We start from the raw sequence: 18780 nt of genomic DNA on the forward strand, positions 1-18780 counted from the left end.
CACATAAATACGTTGTAGGTGCCTTACCTATCACAGCATGCTTAATTGAAATGGTTCTCCAGCCAAACATGTCAAAGCGTTTATGTTATATGTTAGCAATGAGTCTCCAAACAAATAAAAACTTACCTGGATTAACACATCACCGACGATTCTGTATCGTGCCAAGATTATAAGTACTAACCAAGCCTTCCTTTGGAATAGGCTGCATTTATATGTCCAGCTGGTTTCCTTCGGGTTTTAATATGTACAGTAATTTCACACATTTTCAATGGTTAACTTCCTGAGTGTGATAAACAAAAGTAACATTTTAGCAGTCATAATTACTATTCCATGGACATTGAGTATGTACGATGTCCTGATCAGCCACATGGTCTGATAATACGCTTATATCTCAGCCACATGGTCTGATAATACGCTTATATCTCAGGTACTGACATCCAGACTGTGGGTGCAACTTTCTTTGCACGCATTGGATGACGCCATATTCTCGTTCAAGTCCAGAGAAGCCAGAGTGTTAATAGACAAGTTATGAAGACCACGATGGAGACCAACCGTGGAGAAAGCGGACGCAAATATTTAGTGTTTATAATGTTTATAGGAAAATTGGTATTGATCAGTTCGGATGAAGGACAAATTGAAACAGAAGAGTTGCTGTCGTGTTCTTCGTGGTATTGTAAACCGAATATTGACTGGATGCGTTCCCATTCAAGGGGATATTTCACAGACATGGGATGCTCATGTGATCAGTTTTGCAAAATAATGGGTGACTGTTGCATGGATTATAATTCAACCTCGGATTCTGATGCGGTAGTTCATAAGATCGAACCATATGTCGGATGTGTCAATGACTCGACTGTAACTAACGACGATGGTTTTCTGGCTGTTGTCAGTTGTCCAAGTGGTTGGCTCGGATCGGAGACAAACGACGCATGCATGTCCAAGAACATAAGCGATCTAATGCTGAGACTTCCGGTCACTGGGAACACATCCGGGCTTCTATACCGCAACTTGTACTGTGCTGTGTGCCACGACGAACCTTATCAGTTTTGGAGACCGAAGGCGGAATGCAACTCACAAACATCATTAAATATTAATCCTGAATCAACGATAGAGGAAATCCTGGTTAATCCAGAGTGCCAACTTAAATTCCTACCTCCCACCAAAGAAGATAAATATCGACCATGTAAACTGGAAGTCATTAGAAGGTGCGCTCCCGACTTCAACAACACTGTAAAGGTATCTGCATGTGAGACAAGTGTGTACATGCAACTAGTGTATTCCTTTTCGGGTTGGACATATTTCAATATGGAATGTGCTCAATGTAACCATCAACCCCCGTTCTGCTTCATTATTGAAAAGGCTGAAGCGGTTCAAAGCTTAGGTTTGTATTCTTTCTCAGTTCTTCTGGATCTAAATGACAACTCTGGATCAGCCAAAGTAGGCTATCGACATATAACAATGGAGCGAGACCTTAACCTGACACACGCATGTTCAAGGTTCCAGATTTACGATCCCTTCATTCGGGAGTGCCGGAGAGTTCTCAGAGATATCAGGCTTCGTCCAGGACTGATTTCAAGTACGGAATCAATGTTTAATGATTGTACAAGACTTCAATTAAACGAAAGCGAGTTTGTTATAGCTGGAGACGGCACACTGGAGACCTTATCAGGATATGTATACAGCAGGAAGGAATACTATCATGATGGAGAATATACATATGTGTGTACTAATTTCTCAGAATCTACCAGGTTCTTTGACAAAAATATAGTGTTAACCTTCTCACCCACATCAGCTATTATCACAACAATATGCTTATTTGTTTCATTAGTAGGCTTGCTGATTACCATGGTGATATACGCTGTCGTCAAAACGCTGAGAAATATTCCTGGGAAAATTCTCCTCTCTCTAACCACGTCGTTGTTCTTTGCCAACCTGGCTGTGCTCTTCGCACCACGGGCAGAAAGTCTTCCAACTTTATGTAAAGTTATTGCGGCGTTGATGCACTATCTGTTCCTGGACGCATTCTTGTGGATGAACGTAATGGCGGCAGATGTCTGGTTCACATTCTCCAAGAGTTTTGTCAAGGCGGGCGATGGTGGGAAGTCGTCGAAGAGGTTCATATTTTACAACGTTTATGTCAGGGGAGTTGCCATCGTTCTTGTAACGGCAGCCGTAACTGTCGACAACGTGGTCTCTGATAGTCAGTTCAAGCCAAATTACGGACGTGGATTATGCTGGATAACAAACAAACGAGGCCTACTTGTGTTCTTTGCTTCGCCCTTATTTCTTCTCATTTGTCTTAACCTAGGATTTTTCTTCATTGCTGCCAAGAATATCCACGATGTTAAGCGGAAGTCTGCTATCTATTTGGACAAAGGTGACAGGAGCCAATTTGGTATTTATGTTAAACTGTCTGTTGTAATGGGATTGACGTGGGTGTTGGGGTTCTTGGCCTCGCTGTTCCCTTACACCGTAATGTGGTGCATTTATATAATCTTCAACACTCTTCAAGGCATATTTATATGTGTAGCGTTTGTGTTTACAAGGAGAGTTTTGTATTTAGTCCGAGATCATTACATCAACCCTTGAAGACTGTCTGGTGTTTCTGACCAGAGGCATTCAAGGCTCTCGCGTAACACTGTGTTGACTTACCAGATCACCGAAAGTCGGCTTTGAGTTATCGTCAAGTAACGTAGAATACATGGTTTTGCCAGATATTGCCTATAGTAAATGTAGTAATATTATTGTATGTCATTACAGTTGTTTTCTTTAGTTTCAACAAAATCAGTAAATGCGCCATCGTGTTACTGGTTTTCTGTTCCATCGTTGTCTGGTTTGTTGACAGGGCGCCGCTGCATGGCAGGAGTACTGCTGTGCTGTGTCAGACAACAAACACATATATAATGCAAGTTGTGTTAGTGGCGTATGCTATCATTTGGACAGGACATACTTACTCTTTTCGTGAACACCTGGTGTCATCACTGATTTTGAGTGAACTTTTCACATATTTTCAACTCTCTTTTGACAATGGAATCTGTTTCGTCGGATAATCGAGATATTCTATGGCGTTGGCGATTTATATTTTCTGTAACGACTCGATGTAATACTGACAGAACGTAGCACGTTTTGCGAACAGTTTCGTAGAACAACGTTGGTCATGTTTGCGCCATCCGAAATGTCTCACCGATATACAGGCAAACTGATATTGGTGTTAACACACATGCACACATCACGGCACTGGTACCCGACGAATCCATTCCACAAAGCACGAAACCATTTCCATTGACGACCGTTATAGTCTGGACTTCCTGGTACAATAAACTACGTTTATAACGAACACGCTTATAACGAACTGACAGATATAACGAACTTATTTTTTGGTCTCGGCCATTTGCTGTATATATGCTGTATATATGCATATAACGAACTGCGGTTATAACGAACTAAAATTAGTGGTCACTTTGAGTTCGTTATAACAGTAGTTTACTGTATGTGGAAAGTGGAACATACGCGCCCACTTGTGCTACGTATACATTGACAAGTTAGGCCACATTGGTTAAGGGGCATTCTAGTATTCATTCACGTAATCACAAACAATGTCTAATTGTATCAACTACACATTCGTCACTACAACCCATCTGGATCTGTACAATCAAGATATCGGTTTCTTATCATTTCGATTGATTATATTGATGCTATGGGCCTTGCTTGGTTTCCGGTATTGTGGTATACACAATTCTGCTAATATTGAAGATGTACCATAGAAACGGTGACATGATTATAGCAGTAACAGTGACATTGTCACGAACTGAGTGAGAACTACGTGAAGGTATATCTTAAAGTAGTATTTGTTTGTTTGTCTATTGTTTAACGCCGCACTCATCACTATTTCAGCTATATGACGGCGATCTTTAAATAATCAAGTCTGGATTAGACAGTCCAGTGATTGACTTAATGAGCATTGGTCCACGAAGTGGGATACGATGACATGCATCAACCAAGTCAGCAAGCCCTACCACCCGGTCCCGTTAGTCGCCTCTTACAACAAGCATAGTCGCCTTTACGGCAAGCATGGGTTACCTGAAGATTAAATGCGCAGGCTGATGATCATGATGTCAATCACTGCATTTCCTGGTCCAAACTCGATTGTTTACCATCATCAAGCTGGAATCCGGCGTTAAACAACAAACATACAAACAAACAAACGGCAAACAACTTCATTCATAATTATGTTTTAGTTAAACCAGTGTATAGGGGGCCGCCTCCACGCGGTCGAGTGGATGAAACTTCTGCCAGGAGAGGGGAAGGTCGGGGGATCGATCCCTGGCGGCGTCATACCAAAAGACGTTTATAGATGGTACTTGTTGTTACCCTGCCTAACGCTGGGCAATAAGGGGGTAAAACAAGGACTTGACGGCTCAGAGTCAGTATACTGTGTTTGAGTGGAGTATTCATGTTAAACTGCGGCATGGTAGCCTAGTGGGCTAGCACTATAAAACCAACATTATTCCGGACTAGTATAAGCCGACACAAATGCACACACACACGTGCACGCCACTTCATAAGTGCAACACACACAGCCTCACACGCACGCACGCGCACACACACACGTCCAGTATTTTTAAATAATTATATAACTCGCGGCCTGAGTGTAGAAATGAGCTTACTACGTCTGGTTTTTTTCAGGCCACGAAACCTCGTTAACTCAAACATCAATATCCCGCTTCAGACAGCTCGGTATATTTGAGCGAGTTTACCTCGCCGCAATCGGCAAAAATCCAATCTATCACGGCGGTCTGTAGTTTTATAGTCAGGAGAGGCAGTGACCGGTACCATTAGCTACAATCCATACCATGTATCCTCTTGGCTTTCACCAGCTAATGCCACATTAACAACTACACATACTTACGCAAATAACACCATGCTTAAGGTGTCACAAAAGACGGGACGTCAAGCGGTAGCGGTGGAGAGTAGCTCGATGGGTGATCACTGAGTCTTGCGACCGAGAGGTTTTCTGACTTCAACCCTACCCCAACCCGAAACAGGGTAATACAAAAATAAACATTACTGGGAGTTTCCATGGCTTCAGACACGCCTCATACTTAAATACAGGCTATATAAATACATGTTGCTTCTTCCTTGACCAATCATTCGAGTGTTGCCACTGTTCACACAGCAGCGAAGCACCAGGTGTGATGAATCGTTTGCATGTTGTTTCACGCCACATATTCCAGCTAACTGACGGCGGCCTGTGAATAATCGAGTCTAAAAAATCCAGACAATCCAGTGACTAATATTGTGAGCAGCAATCCACGCCATCCGGGTACGATGACACGCAATCAACTAAATCTCCAAGTCTCACCACCCGATCCACGAAGTCGCCTCTTATAACGAGCTTGGAACTAATTTCAAGAAGGAATTACAACGCTGGCAAATTGGATGATTTGAGAACTTTCTTACATCAAATACGTATCATGAGTTGTATATTCCCAATGGAATTGAGAATGGAATTTAACTATACACTAATATATTGACCGTGTGGCTAATATCATATCAATATAATTAGGGTTTTGCTAAAGATGTCCATATGATCGCTGACATTGTACCTCGTCAGTGTAGGTTAAACAGAACCGAGATGACAATCATCTGGTTTGTTTGTTTGTGTGTGTGTTGTTTAACACCGCGATCACTACTATTCAAGCTATATGACGGCGGCCTGTAAGTAATCGAGTCTGGACCGGGCAACCCAGTGATTGCCAACATGAGCATCGACTTGGGATCAATGACATGCATCAACCAGGTCAGCGAGACTGATCACCCTATCCCGTTAGTCACCTCTTACGACAAGCATAGTCGCCTTTTACGGCAAGCATGTGTTGCTGAAGACCTATTCTACTCCGGAATCTTCACGGGCCCAATCACATAGTCAGCCCTCAGACCATATGGGTGTATAATTAAGGCCAATATATCGCGCTAAGTTATTCATCCCCAACTGCTACTCTCTTGTATTACATGATGATTGCAGTAAATTGAAACACATGTGACGTCTCCTCAGGCAAGTGACTTTGTTCGAAATATGCCTCTGTTCACCCAGCCGTAGGACAAGACGGTAATCTGCTGGTGCCTCACAGACAGCTTGGAATGTATACCCCACCCCACCCCCCCCCCCCCCACCCCCCCACCCCCCACCCCCACCCCCCACGGAGTGCACACTGATGCCTTGTCCGGGGGGTTAATAATGCAGCGCCTCGAGCACTCGAGCATACATTGGAGTTATGTGCTTTACAAGCGGACCTTTTTCATTAATATTGTTAGAAACCCTTATAGTCCAGACAGAACCAAACCCATGGTCGAGATTAGCCAATGTCCGGATTACGGAATCGTGGTTACATATGCATATTCCTTTCCGTGTGTAAACGTTCCAACGCTACTCGTCCTGATAGCGGGGTTCCAGAATAACAGTGGCCGGAATAACGGGGTTCCACTGTGTACAGAAACAGCACCTTGATCTCCATTCACCTTGCATCATTTATATATGTTACAACCCAGGCTGTGGATTGTCCACATGATAAAGAATGTTCGCAGTCGAGTGAAAAGAAAACCTTTATTTTGCTCCACAACAGTCAGTACATTCATTGCAATATTTACCTGATGAAACGATGTGTTTAAGAAACAACAGTTGACATTGTTCTATTATAAATAAAGGATCGCACATACATAGAGTCATATGAAAATAATCAGGTGTTCTTATTTTCTTTTGAGTAGTATATTACTGGGAGATGGGCCGCTGAGCGTTAGAGGAACATTAACTAAACAAGAAGTTCGTCAAATGCACTGCCGGGCAATAGCAAGCATACAACCATGTTTGATGATGGCTTATAATAGACTGGGCAGAATCTTGAAAAATGTACATATTAAAAGTGATGGAAGCATTTCATGTTTACGACTCGCAAACAACTTTTCTGGACGTATTGATATGTTCTAAATTGATTTAAAGAAACAAACAAGAAATAGTTATTCGATAGTGATGTGATTCATTCGGGTATCAAAGTTATATTTTGGACCTTAGTTTGCAATGTTTCGGCGACTGTTTTCATCCTAGTAACGTTTTGATAATGTTTGTAATATTTTGGCGAAATCCATTTTTTTAGTGTAAACTTTCTTTTCCCCCGGCAGTTAATATCCAATTATGGTGAATGGATAATCAAATATTGATCAAGTAAAACAGCGATTCATTAAAGTTCGTTCCTTACAGGGCATTTGAAAGAGCAGTTGACCTGACATTCTGGGGAAGATAATGCCTCATCGCCCATCACCTAGGGTAAATTACGGATAACTTATCAATACGAGTGAGTGAGTGAGTGGGTGGGTGGGTGGGTGAGTGAGTGAGTGAGTGAGTGAGTGAGTGAGTGAAAATGTAACGTCGCATCGGCACTATTTGAGCCATATAGCGACGAGAACAAGTTGATACACACACAAGTGAGTCATTAATACAAAGTTATATTAAAAAAAAAATTTGTCAAATATATTTGGGCATAATAATAGTATTTACACAGTTTAAAACACGGGCTATAAGCCACAAGTAACCAAAGCTAGGCCACCTCGCTGGGGATCATGGTGCATCAGCTTAACTGCAGGATACCCCAGCAGATTTACGTCATCACTTTAGCCACTGGTGGTTGTGCACAATACTAGCCAATATTTAAAAAAATACTCAGCAATGAGTTGGCTTAAAACACTGGTTCAATACATATAGTTTAGGGCGAATCAAACACAACACTGAGTTTCCAACATTACTCACAAGTAACATGTCCAGCCGGGACAGGAAAACGTACCCGACTCACACAGACGTGATGAAACAACAGTGATGTGAATGGGGAATAAGGATGATAAAAAACATTTAGGATTTTGTAATATTTAGTAGCAGGTTAAACGACGGATAATCTATCCACACAATAAAATCTAAAAACAACAATACACTACATGCCATTTTCACAGTCCATAGAGTATCATAAAAAGAGAATACACAGACACACTGAGTTGGGTTTTACACCGCTCAATATTCCAGCAATAGCATAGCAAGGGACACGAGAAATGGGCTTCACACATTGTACCCATATGGGGAAGCGAACCCGGGCCTTCGGCGCGATGAGCGAACGATCTAATCACCAGGCTACCCGACCGCCCCGCACAAACAGAATATGGAATATTGCTATACCTATTGATTTACGGCAAGCCACTAAATGTGTCATCCATGTCACAGAATACGAGTATGTTACTCCCACGGCAATTATACATTTATAATTCTTGAAGTTCAAGTTGTCAAAAGCAAGCGACAAAACCATTTACATATTCATAAGAAATCTATTCCAAAAACACAGTTGACTGTACGAAAGTAACTGAAATGTATAATTGGACAGGCATGTTAACCAATCAAATGTTTGTTTGTTCTTTAACGCCGCACTCAGCAATATTCCAGCAATATGACGGCGGTCTGTAAATAATCGAGTCTGGACCAGACAATCCAGTGATTGATATCATGACCATCGATCCACGCAATTGGGATCAATGACATGCATCAACCAAGTCAGCGAGCCTGACCACCCGATCCCGTTAGTCGCCTTTTACGACAAGCATAGTCGCCTTTATTTACGGCAAGCATGTGTTGCTTCATGGGATCTTCACGGGTCGAAGGAAAGACTTAACTTCCGGGAGCTCTTCATAACATTAGTTATAATAATAACCTTCTATATATTTATGTTCTAACGCTGTGACTTGAATATGTGCAGGACACGGTCTGCATGTGGATATCGGTGCTCTGACCGTAGTTCTCCCTACATGCACACTTACCCCTGATAAGCCTGAACACACGCCTGCTGCACACGAAGGACAGGCATATGAACACCCCTTGAAGAGTATTCAGAACGATGTAGACATACCATATGGCCACGTGGGAGACGCCCTGTGCAAGGAACCCGAACACCCAGGTCAAGCCTACCACTACCGATAGTTTCAAATAAATACATAGGTCCTGTCTGTCCCCTTTGCCTAAAACGAGGACTGATTGGCGTTTGGCTAGCCAGATCCTGTATGTTGCAATTGTAAAGAAAATTATGTTTAGAAATAATATGATTCCAAGAGGAGTGATGAAGAAAAGGAGTAAAGCGTTCTTGTTGGTAATCCAGCAAATACCGTCCCCATAGTTAGGTTTATACTCTTGTACATCAATATAGTTGAAGCTAATGGCGATTCCGATTATCACAAGAGGAGTAAGCCAAGCGTAAAAACTGAATTTGATAAATCTGTGACTATGGCTATTTATGCTCGAGTTATTTAAGGTCTTTCCAAACGTGAGATAGATGTTCAGTGCTGTGACATTCATCCAGAAAAATGCAGCTAGGAACAAGTAGTGAATCGAAATGGCAAGTGGGATACACACCTGGGAATCTGTCTCGGCTGAAGGAGCTATTAACAAAAGTAACTCGGCCAGAAATAACGATGTGCAAAGCGAGATTATTATTCTTCCAGGGACATTACGTAAAGAAGGAAATATAGAATAAACCAACACAGTTATGAACAACCCTATTAATGATAGCAATATTCCAACAAAGCTTACAACAGATTCCGTTTCTGAAAAATTAAAATTTGTAATAATCGAACGAGAAGTAAGGAATTTGGAATAAAACCGTGACAGGTTGGAGCAAACCAGCGCAAAATCGTCTTTGAGGAGAAACTGGGAAGATTGATGAAGTATTGATGATTGTGTCTCGAGGAGAGTTCCATCTTTCTGGATTGTGAATTCTGTTTTATTTAGTCTTACTCTTGGACAGTCATTTGTTAGGTTGGTCAAAAGACTTGAATCTATGAAATCGGTCGCACCGCCGACTGCAACCGATGAATTCGTATGGTTTCTTTTTCCAGAGCTCGATGGTAACCTCTTATCTATTGAGTGCGGAACACAAGCCCCATTTGTGTATACCAAACTTGGTGCACACATCACAGAGCGACAGGAACCGGAAAAGGGGTCGTACACTTCTCTTTCTGGACATGCATATAAAACTTTAGTCTGTGACTCGGCGACATTCGTGTTAATGCCAACAGTAGATCCCGATCCAGTGTTTATATCCATGAGAATAGAAAAAGAATATATTTTGAAGATGGAGTATTTGACCAGCTTTGATTTGCAGAGGGGTTCAAACATGTTACACGCAGCACAATATTTATTCTTCGCAAATCCTAATTCTGTAAACACAGGTCGCGATAGTTCCGTTTTGCAACCAGTATCCATTTCGCTCCCGCTGTAGTTAGATGGACATTCCTTGGCAAAAGGATTCATATGCTCACAGAAGTGAAAGGTTGTGTTTTCAGGGGGCATGTAATGGCTGTAGCAATGTCTGTCTTTCATGGCTTCTCTTAGAGTTGAATTTGGGAGCAGATCGCTGTTTTCACTACAACTCACCGATAAAATCCAGTACTGAAACAGTTCATTGTGGCACATTGCACAGAAGGCATTCTTGAAGAAATGACCCGATTTTATCCCCATAACAGGCAAATCAATCAATATGTCACTTTCATTACTTGTTTCACATAAATATGAAAGGGACGTGTTTCTCAAATTATCAGGGCACCTGTTAATGCTATAAAATCCAAGCGATGATACCCTTTCCTTCCATGTACAAGACACATACTTTCTGGCAATACTATCATAGTCAAAGTGTCCCGTGTCGCTGGGGCTTTCAAAATCAGAACAACAGTCCTCAAAATAACGACAGTTTTCTTGACAAGAACATATTGTCGCAATACCTTGGCGGGGAGTCGTGTCATCATCAGTGCGATTGTAGGAACACAGCCATTGCTCTCCACATGTGAAGTTATGGAATTCCTCATCCGTCATCCGTAGTTCGCTTGATGCTCTCAGTATGAACACCAGGACACAACACAGCATGAACAAATGCTTCATAGTTCAACCTATACACATGCAGCCTAATGTCTTACCATACAACTGGGAGATTTGATGAACACCCATACACTTGCATCACTTAAAACGCCGAATATACATTATGGATGTCGCACGTTTCAGGGCCTCATGGTTATTGCCGGCCTGAATTGCGGTTCTTGAGAAATGACCAAATGGACTTGCATCGTTTCAACAACCTGTTCTTCTGTCTAAGATAAACTATGACACCATCAGCTTTATATAGGGGAATAATGTTATGGATGATGTGTCAATATGAAAACTGTACTTAAAGAAATACAAATACGGCCCGGCAACTTGGATCAATATCTGTGTTATTGTGAACATGTTAAATTTGACAGGTGCCCACAGGTGGTGAGAATCAATTACATTAACCACAGACGTGGTCTTTAACTGTACTACATCAAACATGACAGTATTGACATGTTATTGTCCCTATGATAACTACCACCTAATTAAGTTTCCTTGAAGAGATTATACCGTAATTTGGAGAACTTGTGTTTGCATTCGAAGTTCATGTTTGTACAGAAAAAACAAGAAGAGCAACGGACACCATATTATGGCGTGAAATCAATGGTGGACCTAGAAATAACGACCCGTCACAGACAGGTAGTCGAACTGTGAGCCAGTGCAATCTAAAACAATATTAAATATTGTTCCTAGTCCAAGCCACTAGCCATCAATCACGACTGATTAATGATCAGACCGCGTGCAATATGGATGCTATTTCAAAAACTGTTCGAGGTCTGCCGATCATGTCCAATCTATGTTGTTGTCTTGGAAAATATTATGCACAAATTTAAAATACATTAAAATCATGCTCACCAGATGCCGCTACGATGCCAGAGTATTCCGTTCAAATATTGTGACTTCACGTTCCCTTAATTTCAAAATTTGGAATAGTAAATTCAGCAATTAAAACTTCAGCTACCAAGTATGTTCCTTTCCACAAGACTGCGGGGGCACGGGTGGCCCAGTCGTCTAAGGCGCCGCGATTCGCTGTGCAGAGTTGCGTCCCTCGGGCACGCCAGAAACCTATGATTGTGGGTTCGAATCCCGATTCGCCCCGATTATGTTTCTAGGTTTGTCAGCACCATACCCGTGTTCGTGGGTTTCACCGAAGTGGTAAACGTCTAAGACCTGGATCACTTGGGGCTTTCCTCCCACATTAAGCTGGCACGCCGTGATATAACTGGAAAACTGTTAAAAGCGGCGTTAAATCCAACAACACTCACTCACTCCACAAGATTGCATAAGGGTGACTTCAACGTCCCTTTATGTCGAGCAATATTCCAGCAGTTCCAAACTCTTGTGTCTACATTTTACAACTTTTGAGGCACAATCGAGCATAGACTTTCTGCGAAGATTTCAAAGAGCGTCATTCAAGTGTTTTTATCAGGGGTTGCAGCATTCGAGGCCTTACGGATAAAAAAGTGATTATGGTAGACATTATTATGTGGAAGCCATTTCTTAATTTGACGTATCAGTGGCCAAAATTATGTCTGATGCAACTGACTGTTCCCATATTTTTTCAGTTGAACCCTTGATTTGCCTTAGCGTCTGTGGCTGGTGCCACCGGTGGGACTGGATACACTCAACGTATCGCGAACACAGGGTATCATCACTCGTGGACAGGTTTGACAGAGATGTCTTATGTTTAGATAAAGGGTTTTCTTGCGGTTATGTGTTGCATTAACTACACGTTTCATCATATTCATGTTCTTTTTATGATATATATCATTGACACATACGAGAGTCTTAAGCTGTCAGGTAATAACTCTTCGTACTCGTACTCTTGCCAAAACAAGACACTGTCATAGCTATGCAGTGATTATCCCCTCAGTATCCGTCGCTACATCGCCGATGCAACGTCAAACTGAAACTCATTCACTCACTCAATTCATAAACCTGTCCACGCCGTTCTGAATCTGAATTGATATTTGGCTCAGATCCGACCCTTGGCGTAATTGTATACATAGAGGTCATCGTTTGACCTTGAGACTGCATGTTCCATGATTGAGATACTTTCGTTTGCATTAACCGTAAGACGCGTCTGTTCAAAACAAATGAAGTCAGAATGAATAGTCCTTGGAGAGCGTTGAAGAAAATATAGATATACCACATGGCTGGCTGTGATACTAGGGTGGCCAGGAAACCAAATACCCACGTTAACCCCATGATAATGAACAGTTTGACATAGATAAAGAAGGTTCCCTTCTCTTCTTTACCAAGATACTTCGTTGAATGCCTTTTTGCTATGAATATTGTTTTCACTGATACTATAAAACATACGAGGTTCAGCAACAGTAATATCAACAGGGGAACAGCGAAAAATACCAACAATCCAATCTTATTTGTTATCCAACAAATACCACCGCCATAATTGGGCATTATTTCATGTGTGGTATCAAAGGGGAGACAATCAACTATGATTGCTATCAATACCGGAAGTAGTGGTGTAAGCCATGCGTAAAGAGAATATTTGACAAATCTCTTTGCTGACTGGTTACCTGCATTCTCAAAGCTTTTTGAAAAAGTTAAGAATATGTTGATAGAGAGAACGTTCATCCAGCAAAATGTACCCAAAAAGAAATAATGTAGAAGAATGGCAACTGATTTACAAGCAATGATGTTTGGTTCGGCGGAAGGGGCTAGCAAGAGAAGTAGGTAGGCTAGAAACAGGCAAACACATAAAGATATTACGCATTTCCCGGGCAAATTTCTAAGGCTAGATATTGAACAGTATACGACTGCTGTGATGAAGAGCGAAATAAGGGATAGCAGCATGCATACAAATGTTGCAACAATCTGAGTGTAGGAATAAGTCAGGGATCTTATAACGGATTGGACATGCGCTATCTGGGTGTAATTCTGGGTGAAATTGGTGCAAACATACGCAAATGTATTATTAATATAAAATTCACTTTCATCGAAATGCCGCCCCGATGCAATTTCAAATAGTGTTCTGTTTTCAAACATTGTGAATTCACTTCCGTTTAATTTCACCCTTGCACATTGTTCCGATTCATTGTGCATTTCTGAAATATTACGATTTACCAAATTTGGAAAAATACATTTACCATTTTGAACTACCAAGGGTGTATTACAAATGACAGTTCGACATTGGCCCGCGAACAAGTCATAAACTTCATTGTTCGTGCACGTGTTCTGTTTTTCTTCCCGCGTTTCTGTTATCTGTGCCATCACGCCCACTTTCTTAGATCCAGTTCCAGTATTTAAGTCAAACAAAATGGAAAACGAGTACAATCCTCCAATTGGTGGCAGTGAATACTTTGATGCACTTATACAAGCTGGTTCCTTGTAGTTGCACTGAGCACAGTACTTGTTTTTGAATGGAACTGTTCTTGCAAACACTAACTTAGAAGCACCTTTTGATGATTGGCAAAGCTGGTTTAGCTTGGTGTCATTGTAAGGTGGGAGGCATGTTATCTCAGAATCATAGCTGAGATGACAAGGGTGGAACGTTGTATCGTTATTAGGAGGAAGCATAGTCACACGACAGTTGACATTGTCCAATGTGTCGCTAAAGGTTGACGTCTCGTTCAATCCCAGTGGTCCGAAAGAACCACATTCAACTGAAGGTATCCAGAACTCATATTCCTCATTGTGGCACACGGCACAGTAGAAATTTTTGTAAAGCATTTTTGATTTCACACCGGTGACCGGAACCATCAACATGATGTCCGATTCGTCTCCAGTGTCAGCCTCACATAGTTCAGATACATTCTGGTTCGTGAACTCGGGGCATGCTGCAACTTGGTATACAGAATTGTAGACGTAGATAAATCGGTTCCTCATACATAAAACATACTTGCGAGGAATGGCTTGAAGAGCGGGGGAGATGGACACATTGTTGTACGTACTGTCAGAGCAACAGTCATTAAAGTAACTACACACTGAATCACAGGCACAATTTCTGTCTCTCAGATAGGTCATGGGTGTGTCAGCTTCGTGTTCTTGGGGAACAAACTTACACGACCATCGTCCTCCACAGGTAAAGTTGGCGTACAGAGAAATGTTCCCATTGTCAGCGTCAAGCTCTTCGGCCCTAGAGATTTTGGTATAAATGATGACAGATGTAAATAAAACAACGCTCACAAGCCTCATTCTCTTTGGTAGACACCGCCTTAAAAATTGATTTTTTTTAAATCACACACGCAACGACGTCTGACTGTGATGGTCTGTTTTTCTCACACAAGAACATGTCACATATGCAACTCCAGCTGAATTGATGCGCAGACTCTTAAGACGAGTATATATGACATGCACAGCGTTATCTGAATGAGCTGTCCCTTCAATCATGAATAGGAAACCAATGCAACGTCCGCTGAATGTGAATCGACACACAGAGGTGAGTACGGGTGTACGAGGGAATGTCTTCCGTATCGATAGCAACACCTGGGCCTTGATCCCGCTGGTTCACCTGCGGCAGGTTACTTGTGCCAGTTGCCCGGTGTCTACATGCGTCATCTGATTGTGTGAAACACTATATGATTACATACTCAGGATCTTCAGACAAATTACGTATACTTTGCGAGATAGTGGTTTTAAACCATTGTCTCATTTGTACGATGTTGACACGAGCCATAATTATGTTTACATTTGGTGATGTATTGATGTAGTTCGAGGAGCATCCTTTCATGACGAGACCCAGGGGCATGTCTTAAGGACACACAAAGTACATAAACCTGATGAATGTAAACATCAACGGAAGGTAAAAAACAATGCTAAATAAATACGGGTAACGGTATACAACAGCATGGGAAATGTAACGTCCAGCTCAATTGTTGGTTTTGTTTGAGAAAATATTCTTGGAACTGTTAAAACAAAGTATGAATAGAACTATTGTTTGGTCAGAATATTTTTATTGTTTGATTGACGATTATCGTAAGAACGTCGCTCGTGTACAGAAAGGGTATCATCGATTTTTTCCGTTCAAAATAATATTGTGCGACAATCCAAGAATGCAACGAAGAGCAAATAATCAGTAAAGGAATAACAAACAGATATACCTTGTCGAATAATATCTGTTCAACACTTTGTAAAGAGCTAATGACATGTCTCGGGGTCAAAATGATCAGCTTATATATGCACATGCATTGTATAAATACTACATAAATGTCAGGTGGACAACATGAAATGAGGAGTTAGTGAGTGAGTTGTGTGCCGCGTTTAACAATATTCCAGTTATATCACGGCATGTCAGCTTAATGTGTGAGGAAAGCCCCAAGTGATGCAGGTCTTAGACGAGAAACCCACGAGCACGGGTATGGTGCTGATAACCCCAGAAACATAATCGGGGCGAACCGGGATTCAAACCCACAAACATAAGTTTCTGGCGTGCCCAAGGGACGCAACTCTGCACAGCGAATTGCGGTGCCTTAGACGACTGGGCCACCGGTGCCCCCTCATAAGGACATTATTTTGAGTGGTGTTTTAACTTTCCCATTATGGTCGAGATAAGTGATAATGTACACGACAAATGTGGCAAACTCAACTTCAGATAAGAAATTAGATAGAGACATATGTCGCCTAAATAAACCAGAAGGTGAATTCTAAGAATGAGTAATTAACGCCGTGTTTCGACACGGACATCCTCTGCTCAAGGAGGGGCGGTCGGGTAGCCTAGTGGTTAAAGCGTTAGCTCGTCATGCCGAAGACCCGGGTTCGATTCCCGACATGGGTACAATGTGTGAAGCCCATTTCTGGTGTCCCCCGCCGTGATATTGCTGGAATATTGCTAAAAGCGGCGTAAAACCAAACTCACTCACTCACTCACTCTGCTCAAGGAGCAGGACACGACATTGTTGAAGTGAAATGTTAGACATTGCCAACAGATTTCCCTGGAGCTGTGTATACGTGTACATGTACTCCTGGTTATGATCCGGCAGTTTAACCAGCCAACAAGGGTCTCATTCGTATTTGTGAACCACTTGGAACAGGACGAATGTTTGTGCATCGTCAATCATCCTCATATGTGTGTGTCTACTGTCGTGCTGTACTGACGATCTGTTAGATTCTTCTGAACGTGATCAATACCTGAAATAATTACACCTGTTGATTGATGTCGTGGGAGGATGAGTGCGTGTGTTGTGTGTGTTGTGTGTGTTGAGATGGGGGTCGATTTTAAACCGTACATTTTTAGTTACACACCAGGTTGCATCGACTGAACTTCTTTTTCCCCTTTCCCTAGATGAGATATCAATTTCACGAGGGGCGTTGGGGTAGCATTCGCTCCTCGCGCCGAAGACCCGGATTCGATTCCCGACATGGGTACAATGTGTGAAGGTCATTTCTGGTGTCCCCAGCCGTGATATTGCTGGAATCTTGCTAAACGCGGCGTAAAACCATACTCACTCACTCAATTTCACGAAATTGAACCCGCGCAAACCGCACCGAAGGCTAACAAATGGAGTCCTCTGTCACTGCGACATGGAAGAAAATTTATGAAATTAAGTAATAAATGTTTACTTACATCAGGATTAACAATTTATCCGTTTAGGAACGGAGAAACGTTTTTTACGCAGTACGTTTATAATGTTATCCTCTGCATGTACGTACGTGTGATTTGGACCCGTGAAGATCCGGGGTAGAATAGGTCTTCAGCAACTCATGCTTGTCGTAAAAGGCGACTATGCTTGTCGTAAGAGGCGACTAACGGGATCGGATGGTCAGGCTCTCTGACCTGGTTGATGCATGTCATCGTATCCCAATTGCGTGGATCGATGCTCATGATGTCAATCACTGGATTGTCTGGTCCTGACTCGATTATTTACAGACTGCCGTCATATAGCTGGAATATTGCTGAGTGCGGCGTTAAACAACAAACACACAAACAAACGATAAAGTTATTAATATATTTTAATGTAAGTTTGACAAGTTATTGGGGTTAAAGGAGCGGGATTGGGATTAAGAACTCTAGACAAGTATGTTGTGTATCTTCGTGTCAGGGTGGTAGAGGGTCCGGATAGATCGATCCTATGTCATTCACCAGATCGTCACAGGACAACCATGCTTGCCGTAAAAGGTGACTATGCTTGTCGTAAAAGGCGACTAACGGGATCGGGTGGTCAGGCTCGCTGACTTGGTTAATACATGTCATCAATCCCAATTGCGTGGATCAATGCTCATGATATCAATCACTGGATTTTCTGCTCCAGACTCGATTATTTACAGACCGCCGTCATATAGCTGGAATATTGCTGAGTGCGGCGTTAAACAACCAACCAACGAACCAATCACAGGACAGCAACTAAGGCGGACAGGACCGTGGCTTGGACTGGCGCGGTGAGCGTGTGGCAAGCTGCTGTAAGGCTTGTGTTTTATTGCTGAGATGTGCGCGACTGGCGGCCTCATCAAATGACTGTTCCTGTTTTAATGATGGCATCGGTTTGGACCGGGGGTGGCATAAAACTAGTAATTGGCGATGGGATATAATTAACACAAAGCCATACGGCTTGACTAAATGCGAGCCCAACACTCTGATACCGCTTTGAAAAATGAAACCTCATTATTGCGGCTAGACTAGTACCCAAAGAGTTATTAAAAGTGGAACCTCGATATCGAGATAGTCAGATACAAGATTTGCTATATACTAGTACTAAGAACGCCATTAATGCTCTGATTATAGAAAGGGTTTTGTCGCTTTTTTATAATGCAAGAATGTTATGGACAGTAAATCCTCGTTAAACCGGTCACAATTGCTTGATACTGCAAGACCCACAGAGCCTGATATAAAATGGGTTATATACTGTGGAACCTCGCTGAATAGAACAACCTCATGA

General features: G+C 42.0%; 1 protein-coding gene across 1 annotated transcript; it reads left to right on the top strand.

Annotated features, from left to right (window-relative positions):
- Positions 1-559: 559 nt before the first annotated feature.
- LOC124151997 (G-protein coupled receptor Mth-like) lies at positions 560-2714 on the top strand. Its single transcript, XM_046524706.2, has one exon. The coding sequence runs from the start codon at positions 589-591 to the stop codon at positions 2587-2589; it is 2001 nt and encodes a 666-aa protein (XP_046380662.2). The 5' UTR covers positions 560-588; the 3' UTR covers positions 2590-2714.
- Positions 2715-18780: the final 16066 nt, after the last annotated feature.

Source organism: Haliotis rufescens, unplaced genomic scaffold (genome assembly GCF_023055435.1).
Source record: "Haliotis rufescens isolate VD_foot unplaced genomic scaffold, xgHalRufe1.0.p SCAF_11, whole genome shotgun sequence".
Classification (NCBI taxonomy): domain Eukaryota; kingdom Metazoa; phylum Mollusca; class Gastropoda; order Lepetellida; family Haliotidae; genus Haliotis; species Haliotis rufescens.

What these genes read in the sequence shown, in the direction of transcription:
- LOC124151997 (XM_046524706.2), top strand. Translation starts at nt 589, where the DNA reads ATGTTTATAGGAAAATTGGTATTGATCAGTTCGGATGAAGGACAAATT.